A 21,244-nucleotide genomic window follows, 5' to 3' on the forward strand; every position below is an offset into this window, starting at 1 on the left:
AAGAGAAGTCTCTCTGGTGCCAAAATCCTTTATTCTGAGTGGTCATCGGGAGGGAGGTAGAGGGGGGGACAGCGAGAAGAAACCCAGGGTCAGTGCTGTATTAACTCAGTTACAGAAAGCATAGCTGCAAATAAATAGGATTAAAATGGTCTTTTCACAAAAGCTACTGAATTTCTATCAGATTGGTTAAATTTAAATTCACCACTAGTCTTTGCTGGATTGGGTCTTATTTTAGAAGTGAAACTCTGTGACTAAGGGGATTAGATTATAGAATTAAATATACACTTAATTATAATTATGGTAGCAATGTAATGCTGATGGCTTATTGTAATTCAGAATAGTAAAATGTGTCATTGTCAGCATTCTGAAAGAACAGTGCCATTTTTCAGAATAAATTCTGCAGTTGACATCAAAGGCTTTCCTCTGACCCAGCTGACAAAAGGACAGACTAAGATGTTGATTTTGTTTTCTATGTTAATGATAAACTTAACACAAGTGAGAATTTCTTTTATTTTACTTTGTTAAAAGCCCAGAATGACAGTGTAAATCTAATTTTTGGTTAATTTAATTTAAAGCAGACTGTGAAGAACTTCAAAAAGATCTCACAAAACTAAGGGATTGGGCAACAAAATGGCAGATGAAATTTAACGTGGACAAATGTAAAGTAATGCACATTGGAAAAAATAAACCCAACTATACGTACCATATGATGGGGGCTAATTTAGTAATCAGGAAAGAGATCTTGGAGTCATCATGGATAGTTCTCTGAAGACGTCCATGCAGTATTCAGCGGCAGTCAAAAAAGCAAACAGGATGTTAGGAATCATTAAAAAAGAGATAGAGAATAAGACGGAGAATATGTTATTGCTCTTATATAAATCCATGGTACGCCCATATCTCGAATACTGCATACAGATGTGGTCTCATCTCAAAAAAGATATACTGGCATTAGAAAAGGTTCAGAGAAGGGCAACTAAAATGATGAGGGGTTTGGAACGGGTCCCATATGAGGAGAGATTAAAGAGGCTAGGACTTTTCAGCTTGGAAAAGAGGAGACGTGGGGGGGGGGGAATATGATAGAGGTATATAAAATCATGAGTGGTGTGGAGAAAGTGAATAAGGAAAAGTTATTTACTTGTTCCCATAATATAAGAACTAGGGGTCTGTGGGGTCCCATGCGGAGCGGATAAAGCACATGACCAATGTGGTTGCAAGCTGAATCCTGTTTATTACAAGCTTTCTTTTATAGTTTTTCTCAACATTACATAACACAATTAGCCTATAATCACACATCTACGGATTGGACAAGAAGGAGAATCATGTGTTTATCACATGTATAGCCCCATACCGATTGGTTCAACCATTCCTTACATAAGGCCATGATTTATCACCTTGTTTACCTCATTTTATATAATCCCTAGATCACCAGGGGGCCTTACATAAGGCCTTGAGCCGTTGCCTGGCAAGTGTCCCATCGTGACCCTTACCTCCTCATGGAACTTTCCATTAAGTTGGTGTAGGGATGATATATCCCCACAGGGGTCTCCAAATGAAATTAATGGGCAGCAGGTTTAAAACAAATAAAAGGAAGTTCTTCTTCACACAGCGCCCAGTCAACCTGTGGAACTCCTTGCCTGAGGAGGCTGTGAAGGCTAGGACTATAACAGGGTTTAAAAGAGAATTAGATACATTCATGGAGGTTAAGTCCATTAATGGCTATTAGCCAGGATGGGTAAGGAATGGTGTCCCTAGCCTCTGTTTGTCAGAGGGTGGAGATGGATGGTAGGAGAGAGATAACTTGATCATTGCCTGTTAGGTTCACTCCTTCTGGGACACCTGGCATTGGTCACTGTCGGTAGACAGGATACTGGGCTAGATGGACCTTTGGTCTGACCCAGTATGGCCATTCTTATGTTCTTAATTATAGGATATATTCTTAAGCATTTTGCAAGCCATTCCCTTCCTTCTCTTGCTCCTCCCGTCCCCCAAAAAAGGGAATGTTATCCATTAACATTTTTTACCCTTTAAAATAAGAATTTTGAATTCTTTTTTATATTTTACAGCTTCGTCCTCCTCAGCCTGCAGTGTACTTGTTTGTTTTAGATGTGTCTCATAATGCAGTGGAAGCTGGATACTTAACAATTGTATGTCAGTCATTGCTGGAAAACCTAGACAAGTAAGAATATACATCATCATCTTTTTGGATTGACTTTATTTTATATTTATGAGCAGGCTGCAGTGTTAACTTATGCTGTATCTTTTACTGTAACTTTCATACAGAATTTACAGGACTTACCAATATATGGCAAATTAGATTTTGAAATGTCTGTCTGTAGTCCAGAAAAAGAATATGGCCATGTAAATTAGGACCATTTGTATAATGGCGAAGAATATCTTTTATGAATGTGATTAGAAGTGATCTGCCATGCGTTTTGTTTAGATAACCCAAGAATTATATACTGAATGTTCAAAATAGCTATGGATATTCCTTACATCAATTCTAAATTTCTAATATTTTATCTCGGGATATAAAATAACTTTTTTGGTTTGGTTTTTCTTTCATTCAAACTTGGGAATTTTGAGCACTTGCTGTAGTTTGGTAAAGCATTCTCTGCTGAAATGCCACTTTATAAGTTCCATTCAATTGTTTTTTTTTATTGCTGTTTGACACAGAGAATACACATAGCAAGTATCCTACCTTTGAAGCATATGGGTTATATTATGCACATCTTACATTTTCATATTAGAGTTTAAACAAACAAATCACCACTGCACCAGTTACTGGCATTTTTCTCTAACAAAGGATGAAAATAAAAGATTGAATTTTCTGTTGGTGGCAGGGAGGACATTCTCTGGAATATTATGTTGCAAATTTTGATTAAACGGATCCAATAAAGCTATAAGGAGGGGAAAGTACAAGAAAAGAAGATAGGATGTAAGAATAAAGGGAGGAGAAAAAAGAAAAGTAAAAATAAATTTAGGTGCATTATAATACAAATGAGTTCTTGCCATCATAAATAATTTTTTCAAACAAATTTGAATCCTCTGCAGTAAACCATAAAGTAGTGTTGAAGTTTGACCTATTTAAGAGGTCTGATCTGTAATGACAATTGGAAGTTTGCATAGTTCTGCTTTTTATCATGATTGTCTCACCTGCTCAGGAAACATTGAGATCACATTCTTATTATTTTTTTTAAAAATTGTTGAGTGGCCAGCCAAGAACACACTCCTCAGTACCCAACTCTCCTTGTTACTTTCTATTTAGTAATTTCATACTGCAATGCCAAGTGAATTGCAGTAGGTAACAATGCACAGACTATTGTCCTATAGCAACGTCACATGATAAATGGAGAGAACTATTTTCTTTCTTTCCTTTTGTGAAAGTGTAGCACTGTAGCAGAAGTTCTTCGTGTGATGGTCCTTATTGTATTCCATTGAGTGTGTGCACCATACATCCAGAGCCAAAGAATTTGAAAGTAGTAGTGTCGATCCACGCATGTGCCCTTGCCTCGCCCAAGGTGATTAAGGGTGGAGTGGACTGACTGTGTCTCCAGTTCCTTCTCACCACCGCATAAATCGAGTGTCGATTTAGCGTGTCTGCTGAAGACAGGCTAAATCGATGGAATTTGTGTACTCCATCTCCCCGAGAAGCGAAAGGGAAGTCGACGAGAGATGCTCTGCTTTTGAAACAGCGCAGTGTAGCCACTGTGGTAAGTGGATCTAACTACATCGACTTCAGTTACGTTATTCACGTAACTGAAGTTGTGTAAATTAGATTGATTTACTGCTGTAGTGTTGACCAGCCCTTAGTGTCCTCTTGTGTGATGCACCTTTTAAAAAGAGTATAATTGTATGTAGTTAGCTTTTTGTAGTCTTTGGTGTTTTACTGTTTTTACATAGTTTTTAAGCGTTTTAGTGGTTATTTAGAGTAGAATTGGGACTTTGGGGGATCTGTTTACATGTAAACACCACCACCATCCACACCTATGCATGAATACCGGACCATGCTGAAGACCTCAGGCTTTAAAATATATGCCTCCTTCCTTCTCGGCTGGCGATGAACATCAACGCTGCCTCTACTGCTTGGGAGAAGACCACTCTACATCCAGATGCTGTATCTGCCAGTCTTTCCCAAGCCGTACCCGAGAAGGCTGGTCTCTCCGCCTCAAGAAGCACCTTGTGGAAGTTACCATGAGACATCATTCAGATCCAGGCTGGGGAAACCCCTGTACATTGGCCTGAGATAGCCAGGAGTGCACTTCCAGCTACGGAGACAAGGTCCAGCTCCAGTGGTACCACCACTATGGACCCTGAGCTGGGGCCTAGTCAGGAGGTAAGGAAGCATGCACATAAGCATGGCAGTAAGTCTTCCTCCAAAGTGAAGAAAGGGAACGCTCCTTCCACAATCTCCAGCCACGGGGTAGCAGTGTGCTCCAAGACTCATAAACATGACAAGAAACCATATCGATACCAGGTACCGAGCCTCGCATGCCATCAGTGTCGGCAAGCCTTAAGATACGGGACACGCTCGCTCCAGGAAAGTCTGGCACTCCAGCATCGGTTCCCACTATGGAAAGTACCATTAACACCAGGGTGTTGGGAAAGGGGCCAGAGCCTCAGGAACGCTTTGCCCTGGGAGAACCTTCTGCTACCATCCACCTGAGGGAGGCCAGATCTCCCATCCAGGACATGCTGCAGTCAAGGCACCCTTCACACATCCTCCACTGGCCTACATGCTTCCACCAGATCCAGCGGATGGAACCAGTGGTTCAGTTTTTGTCCTCTGCACTTCATCTGAATCCTCAGGGATTGCCCATCCCTTACTGCCACTGTGAGTACCCAAAGATGCTGTCTACATTGTTGCAGTATCCTCCACTCTAAGCGCAGAGGAGTCACTGGTTCCCTACATCCTCGGGCCCATTGCAGCACCTCCGGATCCATTGTGCTAATACCCACCCTTGAAACCCACCCATTCCGTATGGGAGACTTCATCTCTCTCCCGTCTAGAGTGCACTTGAGTAGACACTCGGAGTCAGTCATGAAGAACTGCTGAGTCTCGTTCCGATGGTATCGCTGGAGCCCTGAGCATTTTCCATCAGTCATATGTTGCTGCAGTGACTTCGGTTTCCCCCTAACCCCCAGATAACTTCGGGTAATTCCAGAAGGGTAGGGTGGTGGATGAACTTCACATCTACCTGGAGGAGGTACAAGTCACGCAACATCAACTAACTCCTGGACATCCTTCACTCATCCTGAGTAGGGCTGCTCTGCCAGTCAGCAATGCCATCCTCCAAACAGCTCGAACAGTTTGTACTGTGTTTGTACTGGCTAAGGGGTCTGAGTTACTTTTCTCACCACCACCACCCCGCCCTCGCATTCCCTTATGGTACAGGCCATGACGGAGCAGTCCAGACAGCAGCACCCAGGCTTCACTCCGACTGATAAGGAGAGCAAACGGTTGGAACTTCTGGGATGCAAGGTTGTCTCCTTAGTTAACCTTCAGTTCAGGATTTCAAATTATCAAGCATTGCTTGCCAAATAAGACTTCCTGAACTACAGCAAACAGGGATTTTGCTGAAAAACTGCTGCAACAAGATTGGGCCTGGTTCCAGTCAATCTTGGAGGAAGGCAAACTGGTGGCAAGGACAGCGTGTCAATGAGTTATAAACACAGCAGATACTTCATCATACTTGATGGCTATGGGCATTGTCATGAGGAGGGAATCGTGATTTCATTCCTATGTTTTCCCCAGCGAGGTACAAAATATTATTGAGGACCTCCCTTTTGATGGATCCCATCTATTTAATCAGAAAACGAATTATCCCCGCCACACATAGTTCGCTGAGTATCTACCCACCTGTGACCAAGGGTAAATTCGACCACCTTCACAATGGTACAGGACTTCCCAGATTTTCCACCAGAGACATTACAAACCACCATGCAAGCACCAGAAGACCCAACAATCTCATCCTCCTGGTCCACCTTCACAGCCTTCCTCATCACACATGCAACCCTCTCAGAGAAGATATTTGAGGAACATTAGAGAGCTGCCAACCACCTCGCCTGCTGCCATACAACCACCCCACCTCTTTCAGGGGTCATGTAGCACTCTTCTTATTAGGTTGGAGTGCAGTAACAACAGACAAGTGAGCACTAAATGTCATCCACTATGACCATACAATTGAGTTCATCATGCTACCCCATCCACAGCCCCCTCCCTCCTCAGGGACCACTCCCCTGACAGCATCCTTGCCCTAGAGGTGGACTCCTTACTACCAAGAGGGATAATAGAGCGGGTTCCTCTGGACTGTGAAGGAATGGGGTTCTATTCAACTTACTTCAAAACCCAAGTTTCGTCTGGAGAAGGCATGTAGTTTACAGCTCTTGATATGCAGGACATATCACATAGACATCCATCTAGCCTCCACAGGATGGGATCAGCACCCCTTCCATGAGAGCCCAGGCTTCAACAATGGCCATCCTCCATGATGTGCCACTTTCAAGACATATGTAGAGCAGCCACGTGGAGTTCAGTACATACCTTCACTATGCATTATGCCTGGGTGTAGGACTCTGGACGGATGTCTCATTCGGCATGGCTGTCCTCTGCTAAACTGTTCCATCCTCATCCTCGCAGCCTCCTACGACTTAAGTACTGCTTGTTAATCATCCTCAGTGGAATACAGTAGGAACCATCACTTGAAGAAGAGTAGGTTACTTACTTGTAACTGGCGGTTCCTCGAGATATGTGGTCCCTATCTGTATTCCACTTTCACCCTGCTTCCCCTCTGCTGTGGATCTGTGCGATTTGCAGTGGAGTAGGAACTGGATACACTGTTTATCACCCCATCCGAAACCATGAAGCGCAAGGGCACATGCGTGGACCAACACACACTATTACTTTCGAATTCTCCATCTCACGACGCATGGTGCGCATGTGTAAACCCTCAGTGGAAAACAGATAAGGACCACACATCTCGAAGAACCTCCAGTGATAGGTAAGTAACCTCCTCTCATAACTGCCTAAAATAAGTAAATTCAGTCTGTCTTAGGTTATTCATGCTAAATGTATTTTTAACTACATTTAGAAAAATGAACTATGACACTAAGACCTTGTGTCTAGCTATACTGGCAAACTCTCCTAATGGAGATGTAGCTTCTTCCAGAAAAGAATTCTGTTGCCAGTATAGCTTAGCCCACTTCCCCAAATGGAATAAGCTATACTGGCCATCATAATTGCATCTACACTAGGGCTGTACCTGGCATACCACGTCAGTTAGAGATGTGACCTTTTCATACATCTAACTGCCACATCTATGCCAGTATACTTTCTACTGTAGACCTGGCCTAAGCAATTAGGGCCCAGTTTTGTCTCAAATACACAAGCATGGTTTCCTTTAACATAAGTGGAAGCTGCAGATGTGTATCCGAGATCTGGATTTTTGGCTTCGTCTTTTTACTTTTTTTATTTATTTATTTATTTAATCTTAAGGCTGCCTGGAGATTCGAGAACAAGAATAGGATTCATAACATTTGACAGCACTGTTCAGTTCTACAACTTGCAGGAAGGTTTATCACAGCCTCAAATGCTGATTGTCTCAGATATTGACGGTAAGTAACAAGAAGAAAAGGAATGAAAAGTATTCAAGAGTTTTTATTTCACATTTTTAAGGACAGATTAAAATCTGCTTAAATATGATGAATATGCATAGCAGCGTATTACAGTGATCAGTTAAAATAAGTTTACTTTGAAAACAATTGACAGAACAAGGAGCAATGGTCTCAAGTTGCAGTGGGAGAGGTCTAGGTTGGATATTAGGAAACACTATTTCACTAGGAGGGTGCTGAAGCACTGGAATGCGTTACCTAGGGAGGTGGTGGAGTCTCCTTCCCTGGAGGTTTTTAAGGCCCGGCTTGACAAAACCCTGGCTGGGATGATTTGGTTGGAATTGGTCCTGCTTTGAGCAGGGGGTTGGACTAGAGGACTTCCTGAGGTCCCTTCCAACCCTGATATTCTATGATTCTATGAAAATAAATGGCAAAATACTTGGATCTGAAAAATGAAACTCTGATGTTAATGATACTGGCACTGATACAAAGCAGTCTTTGTATAAAATACATTTTGTTTATACAACCGGGGAAAAAAACAGGGTTTATTCAATCCTTTTTTTTTTTTCTTTTTTACAGTGCCACAGAGTTAGTATTTTGTGGTGTTTGTAATGTATTTTTATTTTTTAATGAAATTTGTATTTTTCCCTCCATAGATGTTTTCTTACCTACACCTGACAGCTTACTTGTAAATCTTCATGAAAGCAAAGAGGTATGATTGATCAAAAAAGTACCATTACATTTCATGGATAAAATAAACATTTAAAAAATACATTTATGTAGTCTGCAGTTTAAATTCCATTGATTTCAAGTCTATATCCTCTACATAATGCTTAAATCCAACATTTTAATTTTGCTGGAATTCATGATAGTATTGTAGTGTACGGTTGAAATCCTGTTTTGCTATTTTATTATTCCATTTAAAAAACTACATTTTCCATACAATATGTGCTTAAGATAAGCTGAAATATTCAGCACCAGGTGCTCATGCCATGCCAGTATAGCTTCTGAGAAATTACATCCCTATTTTGTCAATAATACCTTTCAATCTGTTTTGCAGCTGATAAAAGATTTATTGAATGCACTACCAACTATGTTCATCAATACAAGAGAAACACACAGCGCATTGGGTCCTGCACTTCAGGCTGCCTTTAAATTGATGTCTCCAACAGGTGGCCGCATATCTGTGTTTCAGTCACAGTTACCATCCTTGGGTGCAGGGCTCTTGCATTCCAGAGAAGATCCCAATCAAAGATCAAGCACAAAGGTACTATTAACTTTTTTCGATGGATCATTCATTATTATTGAAACTAAAAACTTGCAGTGTTTTTCTAATCTAGTTTTACAAGCTACCTTTTGTGTTTGTTTACTGTTGCAACTTGCTAGCTTTTAAATATCTCTTCAGCACATCTATGTTAGTCTAATAAAATTTAATTACAAACATTTTATGCACTATTCCTCTGTCTTTGAGACAAGTGAGCAGATTGTTCCATCTTCCTTAATCCAGAGTCAAACTGATAGTCAAACAGTGCTGAAAGAATAATACCACAAGTGCTTTTTATTTTAACTGTCTCCGTCAGATAGGAGCTTAGGGGGAGGGATAGCTCAGTGGTTTGAGCATTGGCCTGCTAAACCCAGGGTTGTGAGTTCAATCCTTGAGGGGTCCATTTAGGGATCTGGGGCAAAAATCTGTCTGGGGATTGGTCCTGCTTTGAGCAGGGGGTTGGACTAGATGATCTCCTGAGGTCCCTTCCAACCCTGATAGTCTATGATTTCATTTCATTTAAACCACAATGGACATCTTTGCCAAACCAGCAAGGATTCTGAAACATCAGTTCTTATCTTAATATTTTGTCACTTTATTTTAGAAATCCCACAAGTGTGCTGTAGTTTAAACAGCACATTGTTAGAACATTTATTTGTATTTGAACATACGTTTTCCTGAAAGGAAGATTATGGATGTAAACTAACAGGAGGTGCAGAGTAGAAAAAAAAAATACTTTTCTGCAAAAGTTAGTAAACAACTACAAATTATTATTATAAGAAAATACTAAATATTGTACTTTTATCTTTTATACTGTGTTTCTATGTAATAACAAATTTATTGTGCCCATGATAGTATGCTCTCAACTTGTACTCTTTGCTGTATAATTTCTTTTACTAAAGGTTGTCCAGCATCTTGGCCCAGCGACAGATTTTTACAAAAAGTTGGCACTGGACTGTTCAGGACAGCAAACGGCTGTGGATTTGTTCCTCTTAAGTTCTCAGTATTCTGACCTGGCTTCTCTAGGTAAGAAATGCTAATTTGTCTTTTTACCTGCTTCCACAATTTGTGCTTTAAACTCGCATTAAAATCAAAACTCCTTCAGGAGCCCTTAAGTTGTGTACATGGGTATTTAAGCACTTCCCTAAATATGACTCTTCTGCTGTGGAGGAACTGACATGGAAACCAACAGGAAAGAACAAAGAGGGCAGGCTAGTGGTGTGAGGGTCAGCTTATATTCTGGTGCTCTGCCATTGCAGGAGATGGAAGATAGTCTTGTTATGTTCAGAAAAGAAAACAACTAGAGGAATGAGAGAGAGAGTAACTGAAGACAAGTTTATTAATGGTCAGTGTAGAGCCATTGAAGAAAAGTATTCTCATCTAGTTTCCTAAATGTTAAACCAAAACATGTTACTACTGCACACCTGAAATTAGTTATGTCTACAAGAATATTGTACAGTTCAAAATGTGGCATGCAACATTAAAATGCTTTCTTACGTGTGTGTGTGTGTGTATATGTGTAGAGAGAGAGAGAGAGAGTGTGTGTGTGTGTGTGTGTGTAAATAGTGGCTAAGATGACTCACTGTCCCCTTCCTGGTTCTTGGCCTGAGTAAGAAGTTGGGAACTGGCAGTAACAGAGATGGATCAAATCAGGAAAATAGAATAGGGATTCCAGCAAGTTGGAACAGGCCTAACTCTGTTCAGGTGTCCTGACCTAACCAGGTGACTAGTGGTTGTAAGCTCCTTCTCCATTATAGCACCCTTTACTTGCTCTTCAAAAACCCTATGGACTAGCTACTTAAGGCTTAAATTCCAGTTTAATTTTTTTCCTTTGTGCGCTAATCTGTGTTAAAATGGCAAAGGATTATATTTCTTTAAAAAACAAAACTCAATTTAGAAGTCAATTGTATTACATCTATTCGTATATAAATATTAACCATTTCTCTTTCTCCTCAAAAGCTTGTATGTCCAAGTATTCTGCTGGATGCATCTATTATTATCCATCTTTCCATCATAGCCACAATCCTGCTCAAGCAGAAAAACTGCAAAAAGACCTTAAACGATACCTTACAAGGAAGATTGGATTTGAGGCAGTCATGAGAATAAGATGTACAAAAGGTATGGCTTACATCTTGGAATCGTTTTTACAAGACATTTCAGATTATATATTAAGCTAGGGATTGCCTACAGTAGATAATTGAGGTAAAGTGAGGCAAAATGTATTTCACTTTTCAAAAGGCTCATTTGAGAACACTGGTGTGTGAGCTGCCAGCTTTTTACTATTTTTAAATACAGTACGTACATCGTTAAGCATTTGTACTTTGGCTCTCTTTAAAAACCTTAGGATAAAATATATAACCTATGCATTTTCTTGTTTTATATCAGCTAGAATAGTGGCTCACATTTAAGACCTTTTTCATGCCCTGAAAAAAAATCAGAAGGAAAATCCTGTTTGAATGCAATACCTCAGACATGATCCGCTGTATCTACATTGCAATTTGCTAGGAAGAAACTTACAGTAGTTACTATAACTTTCTGCACAGCATACTCAAATGATAACTTTTACACATATTAGGTAATTCTACTGGAAGAACCAAAATCTTAGGCCTCAGGTTTCCCAGGTAAGAGAAGTTGTATCTGAGAAAAAAGTACAGCTTTCTTCCGGTCAATGTTTATATTATCACTAAAAAGTTGCTAAAGGTTTTGCTGTCCACCATCAGTACTATGGAAGAAGTTTCTTTAAGATAACATGAATTCTTCTTCGAGTGCTTGCTCATATCCATTCCATTAGGTGTGTGCGCGCCGCGTGCACGATCGTCGGAAGATTTTCTACCCTAGCAACACCGGCGGGTCGGCTGTGGAGCCCCCTAGAGTGGCGCCTTCATGGCGCTGAATATATACCCCAGCCGACCCGGCGCCCCCTCAGTTCCTTCTTACCGCCCCTGACGGTCGTTGGAACTGTGGAGCGCTGCTTAGCTGTTCTCCACTCTCCCTAGCTTTGTTGGTTATTAGCAGTTATAGTTATAGTGTTTATAGTTAAATAGTTAAATAGTTTTAAAAAAGTTGTTATAGTTGTTCTAAGTAGCTCAGGGGATTAAGGGGGTCGTCTCCCCCTTTCTTCCCCGGCCGCGGGGCCGGGCTCATGCCCAACGCTCCCGGCTTCAAGCAGTGCGCCTCCTGCGCGAAGCCTATGCCCACGAGCGACCCGCACGACTCCTGTCTGAAGTGCCTGGGAGAGTCCCACCAAACAGATAAGTGCAAGATCTGTAAGGCCTTCAGACCAAGGACCAAGAAGGAGCGGGACTTTCGGCTCAGGCAACTCCTGATGGAGGCGGCACTTAGCCCGGACACTCCCTCTACGGGCCAGACCCCGGCGCCTAGCACCTCGGTGCGCAGTGCACCGGCAGCACCGGCTTTGACGACCACGCGAGTGGCGTCAGACAAGCCTCCCCGGCACCGGACCTCGTCGGCACCGCAAGCAGTGCCTCGGCGCCGATCATTATCCCCGGGGCATAAAAAAGCCCATAAGACGGGGACGTCCGTGCCGAAGACGCCGGCTCCCCCAGTGCCGGGGGTAGAGCCGCGTCCGCCGGTGGAGCAAAGGAAACAGGTGCCTCCAGCACCGTCGACTCCGGCACCGAAGCCGTTGAGTCCGGTGCAGATAGCGTCTCCACCGAGGCCGGCGGTGATACAGTGCCTACCGTCGACTCCAGAGACCTTCGCGGCGGCGAGAGACTTAATAGCTCTCACGGAGCCGGCACCGCCTCAACCACCGGCACCGACTGCACCGCTGACTCGCCCGGTCCAGTCGAGGGGGAAACCTGCCTTGATGCGCCCTCCACAAGGACTGGAACCTCGGCACCGCTCCAGGTCCCGAAGCAGGTCCCCACGCCGCTCGCAGTCCCGGCACCGAATATCGTCTCGGCACCGGTCGTACTCGCGGCCAAGATCTTCTTCGCGGCACCGCTCTACGTCTCGGCACCGATATGATCGTCGGCACCGATCAACGTCGAGACGTAGCTCTTGGCACCGCTACGGTCGACGCTCGACGTCGAGAGGCCGCTCCCGGCACCGGGCATACTCCAGGTCCTCGTCGAGGTCCAGATCCGACTCCCGGCACCGACGAGGTCATCGGCACCGGTCGCGGTCCCGGCACCGATCGCCGGCACCGCGTGGAGATAGAACATCCCCGGACCGGCACCGTGCGGCACCGCATCCCACGGGATTCGTCTCGACGCACTCGGCACCGCCATGGCCATCGAGATCGGTGTCCCGCTCCTCTGAGGAAGTATCGAGATCGGCATACCCCCCTCAGGGTCAAGCCGAGGAGCAGGACATAGGCCATTGGCAGGAGGTAGCAGAGGACCCTGCTCATGGCCCATCTCACTGGTCGTTCTGGACCCCGTGGGCGTACCATCAGGCGCAAGGGGCTCCAATTGCGTCGACCTCTCGCTCCGGTCACTCCGTCAGAGGGGCCCCGGAGTCCACCATCTCTCGGCCTCCGCCAGGGGGCATGGAGGCCTCTGGGTCCGCACCACCTGACACCCTGGACCCAGGCACAGGTGATGCTCCAGCCCAGGAACAGGGAGACCAGGACCAGCCCTTGGATCCTGTTCCACCGGAGGCATCTTCCTCTTCTTCTCCCGATGAGGCAGTGGCGGGCACATCGTGCACAGGCCCGCCTCCAATAGATCTTCGGGCTCACCAGGATCTTCTGCGCAGGATGGCCCGTAATATGGACCTGCAGGCGGAGGAGATAGTGGAGGTTCACGACACGATCGTGAATATCCTTGGAGCGGATGCCCCATCGAGGGTAGCGTTACCCCTGATCCGCACGATTCAAATGAATGCGGATACGATATGGCAAACTCCTGCCTCTATCCCACCCACAGCGAGAGGGGTGGAAAGGAAATACTTTGTCCCGTCTAAGGACTATGGGTACTTGTATACCCACCCCCAACCGTGTTCACTGGTGGTGGAATCAGTGAACGCACGAGAGCGCCACGGCCAGCAGGCTGCAGCGCCTAAATCAAAAGAGGCTAAGCGGCTCGATTTGTTTGGCCGTAAGGTTTACTCAGCCGGAGGGCTACAACTTAGAGCAGCGAACCAACAGGCGCTGCTGAGCCGCTACAGTTTCAACTCCTGGAACTCTATGGGGAAGTTTAAGGAGCTGATTCCCCAAGAGTCCAGGGAAGAGTTTGGAGCCATGGTAGAGGAGGGCAAGAAGGTGGCTCGGACCTCCTTGCAGGCCTCCTTGGACATAGCAGACTCAGCTGCGAGGACCCTGGCTTCGGGTATCGCTATGCGTAGGATCTCCTGGCTTCAGGTCTCGGGTTTGCCTCCGGAGCTGCAGCAAACCCTACAGGATCTCCCCTTTGAGGGACACGGATTGTTCTCAGACAAAACGGACTCTCGCCTGCAGAGCCTAAAGGACTCGAGAACAATCATGCGCTCCCTGGGGATGCATGTTGTGGGCCCTCAGCGCAGGCCATTTAGGCCGCAGCCTCAGCGCTTCTACCCCCCCCCACCTCGTCAGAGACAGGACTCGGCCAGGAGGCGAGGGCGAGGTGGTAGAAGAAGGTGGACCGGCCCTCAACCCGGCCAGAACCAGGGGCCACCTAGACCACCTTCAGGCCCCAGGCAGAACTTTTGAAGGTGCGGTCGAGGACGGCGCCCCAGTCATCCCCCAGGATCCAACCCCCTCCTTTCGGGATCGCCTCTCCCACTTCCACCGTGCTTGGTCCCTTATAACTTCGGACCGTTGGGTCCTCCGCACGGTGGAGAGGGGATACGCTATCCAATTTTCTTCTATCCCCCCCTCCCACCCCCCTTCCCCGTCCCTCTTCAGGGACCCTTCTCACGAGCAACTTCTTATTCAGGAGGTTTCTACGCTCCTGGCCATGGGGGCCATAGAGGAGGTTCCGATAGAGTTAAGGGGCAGGGGATTTTATTCCCGTTATTTCCTGATCCCCAAGTCCAAGGGAGGTCTGCGGCCCATCTTGGACTTGCGCGGACTCAACAAATTCGTAGTAAAGTTGAAGTTCCGCATGGTCTCTTTGGGGGCCATTATCCCTTCCCTCGATCCTGGAGACTGGTTCGCCGCCCTCGACATGAAAGACGCATACTTTCACATCTCAATTTACCCACCTCACAGACGCTTCCTGCGATTCGTGGTAAACACAGTGCACTACCAATTTGCAGTCCTTCCCTTCGGCCTATCCTCGGCCCCAAGAGTGTTCACGAAATGTATGGCTGTCGTGGCAGCATACCTTCGTCGGCAAGGGATACAGGTGTTCCCGTACCTAGACGACTGGCTGGTACGCAGTCGCACCAAGGAGCAAGTTCAAGCTCACGTCCACATAATAGTGCACACATTCAACGAGTTGGGCATCCTACTCAACAAGGACAAATCCACTCTAGAACCTACCCAGAGAATAGAATTCATCGGCGCAGTTCTAGACTCCAGACGTGCACAAGCCATCCTGCCAGACAACAGATTCGGCACCATCACGAGCCTCATTCAAGGACTCCAGGCCTTCCCAACGACCACGGTGAGGTCGTGCCTTACCCTGCACGTACGTAACCAGGCATGCCAGACTTCGGCTTCGCCCACTTCAAACCTGGGTGTCATCAATATACCGTCCACATCGGGACAGTCTGAACATGGTGGTCACGGTCCCGAACTCGGTCCTGGCCTCCCTCACCTGGTGGCTAGATCGCAATGTGGTCTGCGAGGGGATACCATTTCACGCCCCACAACCCTCTCTGCACCTGGTCACAGACGCTTCATCTCTGGGTTGGGGCGCCCATCTCAACGAACACCATACCCAGGGCCTGTGGACTGCATCCCAGCTAGCCCTGCACATCAATGTTCGGGAACTGATGGCGGTACGACTGGCGTGCCAGGCATTTCTCAACCTCCTACGTGGCCGATGTGTGTTAGTTCTCATCGACAACACCACGGCCATGTTTTACATCAACAAGCAAGGAGGAGCACGTTCGTCAATCCTATGCCAAGAGGCCATTCGCCTGTGGGACTTCTGCATCGCCCACTCAATCCACCTCACGGCATCGTTCCTCCCTGGAGTCCAGAACACTCTAGCGGACCGACTCAGCAGGTCCTTCCAGACGCACGAGTGGTCTATCCGTCCGGACATCATACATTCCATCTTCCAGAGGTGGGGGTTTCCCCAGATAGACCTGTTTGCATCCCGAGACAACAGGAAGTGCCACGTGTTCTGCTCCCTACAAGGTCGAGCTCCGGGCTCCCTCTCGGATGCGTTTCTCCTTCCCTGGAAAGACCACCTGTTTTACGCCTTCCCTCCGTTTCCTCTGGTCCACAAGGTACTGCTCAAATTGCGCAGAGACCAGGCACAGGTAATTCTGGTCGCTCCAGCGTGGCCGAGACAACATTGGTACACCACACTGTTGGAACTCTCGGTTCAGACACCGATCCCGCTTCCGTTGTATCCGGATCTCATCACGCAGGACCACGGCCGGCTGCGTCACCCCGACCTGCAATCACTCCACCTCACGGCGTGGCTGCTCCATGGTTCACCCAGGCAGAGCAGCAATGCTCGCACTCTGTCCAACAGATTCTGCTGAGCAGTAGGAAGCCCTCAACACGCACCACGTACCTGGCCAAGTGGAAGCGGTTCTCCTGTTGGTGCGAACAACGAGCCACGTCCCCGTTGCAGGCACCCATTCCTCTCATTTTGGAGTATCTCCTCTCCCTAAAACATCAGGGGTTGGCGATATCTTCAATTAGGGTTCACCTGGCCGCTATATCGGCCTTTCACCCAGGGGAACTCGCGTCCTCGGTATTCTCTAACCCGATGGTCGTTAGATTCCTCAAGGGCTTAGACCGGATGTACCCACAACAACGTCAGCCCGTCCCGACGTGGGACCTCAACCTGGTTCTCTCCAAGCTCACAGGTCCTCCATTCGAGCCACTGGCCACCTGTTCACTTCTGTACCTATCCTGGAAGACAGCCTTCCTCGTAGCCATCACCTCAGCAAGGCGCGTTTCTGAACTCAGGGCGCTGACATCTGAGCCCCCTTACACAGTTTTTCATAAGGATAAAGTGCAACTTCGTCCACATCCTGCCTTTCTCCCTAAGGTGGTTTCACCATTTCATATCAACCAGGACATATTTCTCCCGGTCTTTTATCCCAAACCGCATGCCACTCGCCAGGACCAACGTCTGCATTCCCTGGACGTAAGAAGGGCCCTGGCCTTCTATATTGACCGCACAAAGCACTTTAGAAAGACGACGCAGCTCTTCGTTGCAGTGGCCGACCGAATGAAAGGCTCACCGGTCTCCTCACAGCGCCTATCCTCCTGGATTACGTCTTGCATCCGGACTTGCTATGACCTGGCAGGTGTCTCAGCACCGCACCTCACCGCTCACTCCACGAGGGCCCAAGCCTCCTCGACTGCTTTCCTGGCACATGTTCCGATACAGGACATTTGTAGAGCGGCGGTTTGGTCATCAGTCCACACGTTTACAGCTCACTATGCACTAGTGCAGCAGTCCAGGGACGATGCTGCCTTCGGATCAGCGGTTTTGCACACGGCAATGTCTCACTCCGACCCCACCACCTAAGTTGGGCTTGGGAGTCACCTAATGGAATGGATATGAGCAAGCACTCGAAGAAGAAAAGACGGTTACTCACCGTTGTAACTGTTGTTCTTCGAGATGTGTTGCTCATATCCATTCCAAACCCGCCCCCCGTCCCCACTGTCGGAGTAGCCGGCAAGAAGGAACTGAGGGGGCGCCGGGTCGGCTGGGGTATATATTCAGCGCCATGAAGGCGCCACTCTAGGGGGCTCCACAGCCGACCCGCCGGTGTTGCTAGGGTAGAAAATCTTCCGACGATCGTGCACGCGGCGCGCACACACCTAATGGAATGGATATGAGCAACACATCTCGAAGAACAACAGTTACAACGGTGAGTAACCGTCTTTTATAGATCCGATGGTTTCTCCTGGCCCATCACCGCCTTTTGCTCTGGGTTATTTGAACCAAAATAAAATCTACCTTGCATTGCATTCAGGGATGAACAGCCCCGTCCCCTTCCTCTGATGCAGCTGATGCCTTCACAATCCTTGTTGCCTATCACAAATCTTAAATAGTATTGATAACCTTGCATGAGCCTTTCACGCTGGGGTGAATTTTGCCTAAAGTGTCAATTGAATACATTTAAGATCCTCTGAATGGAGAAATTTTGCTTGCAAAAATTGGCCATTGATTCTTAATGTCACACTTGTTCATAACTTAAAAAACGAAAGGTACATTCATTTCAAGCTAGACATTTTAATCTCTTTCTAGGTATTGTATACAGTTGAATTCTCCAGCCCATATGCTGATAATTGATATGAAAAGTTCAGTTCATCCTGCTTAATCAAAAATGTGGTGGTGCATAGGATGTGCAATTAAATGTAACATTTCTGTTGTCTAACTAGGACAGGTACAGCCTTCGATAAATTAATTACCTTGTTAGTGCCATCAAAAGTTTAATTAGGGCATTGGAATCATCTACATGAGTCAAGAAGAAATTAAATCCCACTTTGCCTACCCATTACTATGCAAAGTGTCTAATATTCTGAATATATAGGTTTAAAACTGTAACCTTTAGAGACTATGAGGTTAGGCTCCTTAATTTGTCTGGAATCAGTAATGCCGTCCCAAGGCATAGCCATTTGTCTATGTTGTTAAGTGAATGCAATGACTTAACTCTTCCATAATTTTTTAAGTTAAAAAAACATCAATGATGTTCTGTGGGGGCTCACTTGTTATGTAAATGAGACTCTCCACTGCCCTAATTGACCTATTTATGCATCAGTTGAGTACATTATATACTATGTCCTATAATTCAAAATGATCTGCTATATCATGGTTTATATCTGTGGAGTAGTAGTTAGAATGAAGGTTCAAAACCACTGTGTGATTCTGTAGAAATTTACAAAATGCTCAGTGAACATTTGTAAGTAATGTTAAATTCCAGAGTGTTAAAATTAGGAACACTTTGATTTTATGTAATTTATTTTACTGAACTTGGTGATGTGTATCCTGATTTTGAATGATTCTCATAAGTGACTGGTTTCTAAATGCATGGTAAGTAGTTTATTGCTGTGATATACATTCCTTTCTTCTTGCTCTGCTTCAGTCAGATTTCATTACTAATTAACTGTAAATGTAGGAGAACAGCAAAACTTATACAATATTTTTGCTTACCCAGTGTAAAAAAAATATTCTAATAGTCAGTTCTGGTACTTTTTAATTCATTAATTGAGTGCTAGTCTCTAATATACCTAGACCATCCCTTTTTAAAATTAAATGACGAGAGACATGGTGCACAGTTTTATAAGAATTGATTTCTTCTTTAGCTATACAGACTTGTAAGTTCAACATCTTAGCATAGTCAAAGTATTCATCCGCCTTTACGGCCAAAAATAATCTCCAGTTATTTATTTCGCTGGTGGTATTTGTCTTTGCTTGAAGTGTTAATTGTATTTATAACTCTGATTGTAATTTTCTCTGACCAAATTGGCGTTACTTGTGACTTGATTCTTGTGGACACTGATCTACTATGAATTTTTTTAAATGTCTGGCAGCATCCATTTTGGTTTTGACCATCATCTTCTGTACCTTTCCATACAGTGTCACCTCTTAGGCTGAGCATCTAAAGTGGTTCTTCTGTCAGCTGTGAGCTATCTCCCTAGGAGTGGAGCTCCATCACAAATCAATTCTAGGGAGATGCTCACTCATCCACCCTCAACTTTTCCAGAAGCTTTGGCACGGCTAGGGGGAGGTGGGACAGGAATAGGGAGGGAGCATCAAAGAACCTTTAGAAAAGAAAAAACAAAAGCAAAGTGGGGATACTGCAACAAGTTATATTTTGGAGAAGGCATGTAGTAGAAAGTTAGAGCAAATGTTAATACAAAAATAAATATACAGACTTAGGTCTTGCTGCAGCATCCACTTATGTGATTAACTTCAAGCATAAGAATAGTTCCATGAGCTGCTTGAAGTTAATCATTTGCGAGATTAGAGTCTAATTTTTTTCTTATAGTCCATCACTTCAAGTTTAAATGTTTGCAGTCAGGGCAGTAGTTTGTTTATAAAGAGTGTTCAAAAATGAATATAAACATGAATTTTTTGAGATTATCCTTAAGTTTCTTACCATTATATACTGTAGTTATGCAGTTATTGATGAATTTGCATTAGTATTTAGAAAAATTAACTTTCATTACCCTTTTTGAAATAAAATTGGAGACTTTTGGTTTTTAAAAAGATCTAATTATGGAAGTTAGGTTTTTCATGTTGCTGCTATCCATATTTTAAATTATCTCATCTGCTTCTAGGTCTTTCAATACATACTTTCCATGGAAATTTTTTTGTGCGATCTACTGACTTGCTGTCACTTGCCAATGTCAATCCTGATGCTGGATTTGCAGTACAGATGTCCATCGAGGAAAGTCTAACAGATACATCTCTGGTGTGTTTTCAGACTGCTCTTTTGTATACTTCCAGCAAAGGTAACTGGAAAACAACCAACAATTTATTGCCTTATTTCTCCTCAAAATAAATCCAGCTGATATTTTTGAAGCAGCAGTATTTATTTCTATACTTAATTCTTTGACCTCTTAGGAATCTTCCCTTCCATTATTTCTTGATTTCTCTTTCTTGTCTTGTTGCAATTTATTTTCTGTTTTAAGGCAGTTCATCTTGCACTGAAATAAATGCTCTTGCTAGTTAATGACTCATGCAGAGGCCAATTGGTCATGTTCTTAATTGAACCATCAAATTGAGTACAGATTTCTTTCTTGCTCATGACAGTGCATGAGCTTACTACCAGGGCTGGCACCAGCGAAGAAGGCAGGTGCCTGGGATGGCCTATAGAAAGGGGCGGCACATCCGGGTCTGCGGCGGCACTTTGGTGTCGGTCCTTCACTCCCTCTTCGGTGGCACTTCGGAGGCCGCTCAATTGGGTTTTCCTTTTTTTTTTTTTTTTTTTTTTTTTTTTTTTCCCCCCGCCCCTTTGCCGCTTGGGGCAGCAAAAAAGCTGGAGCCGGCCCTGACCAAGACAGCCTAATTAATACTTTTGACATTTTTATGCTAAGCTTGAAATGTCTTAATAGATCTGTACTCATATAGGAACCAATCCTGCAAAGTCTCACACACATGCTTAACTTTATGCACTTCAACTCCCTGTTGAAGTCAGTGGTACTACGTCAGCATGTACAGTTAAGCACACATGTAAGTCTTTCCAGGATCAGGGGCTGTAAACTTTGTTGCAAATTAGAATTTTTTTCCACATTTAATCTAATCCAGGTAAAACAAAATTTAATCTCAGGAAGTAAAAATT

At 44.9% G+C, this 21,244-nt stretch overlaps 1 protein-coding gene across 4 annotated transcripts in view; it reads left to right on the forward strand.

Annotated features, from left to right (window-relative positions):
- The window catches only part of SEC24B (SEC24 homolog B, COPII coat complex component), a 100,325-nt gene that overhangs the window by 58,694 nt on the left and 20,387 nt on the right, over positions 1 to 21,244 (forward strand). For all 4 annotated transcript variants that reach the window (XM_054029908.1, XM_054029909.1, XM_054029910.1 and 1 more), the window contains 7 exons: positions 2,064 to 2,176; positions 7,493 to 7,611; positions 8,265 to 8,320; positions 8,669 to 8,875; positions 9,775 to 9,898; positions 10,832 to 10,990; positions 20,241 to 20,414. In XM_054029908.1, coding sequence (XP_053885883.1) covers positions 2,064 to 2,176; positions 7,493 to 7,611; positions 8,265 to 8,320; positions 8,669 to 8,875; positions 9,775 to 9,898; positions 10,832 to 10,990; positions 20,241 to 20,414 — 952 coding nt within the window. The remainder of the gene's footprint in view (positions 1 to 2,063; positions 2,177 to 7,492; positions 7,612 to 8,264; positions 8,321 to 8,668; positions 8,876 to 9,774; positions 9,899 to 10,831; positions 10,991 to 20,240; positions 20,415 to 21,244) is intronic.

Source organism: Malaclemys terrapin, chromosome 5 (genome assembly GCF_027887155.1).
Source record: "Malaclemys terrapin pileata isolate rMalTer1 chromosome 5, rMalTer1.hap1, whole genome shotgun sequence".
NCBI lineage: Eukaryota > Metazoa > Chordata > Testudines > Emydidae > Malaclemys > Malaclemys terrapin.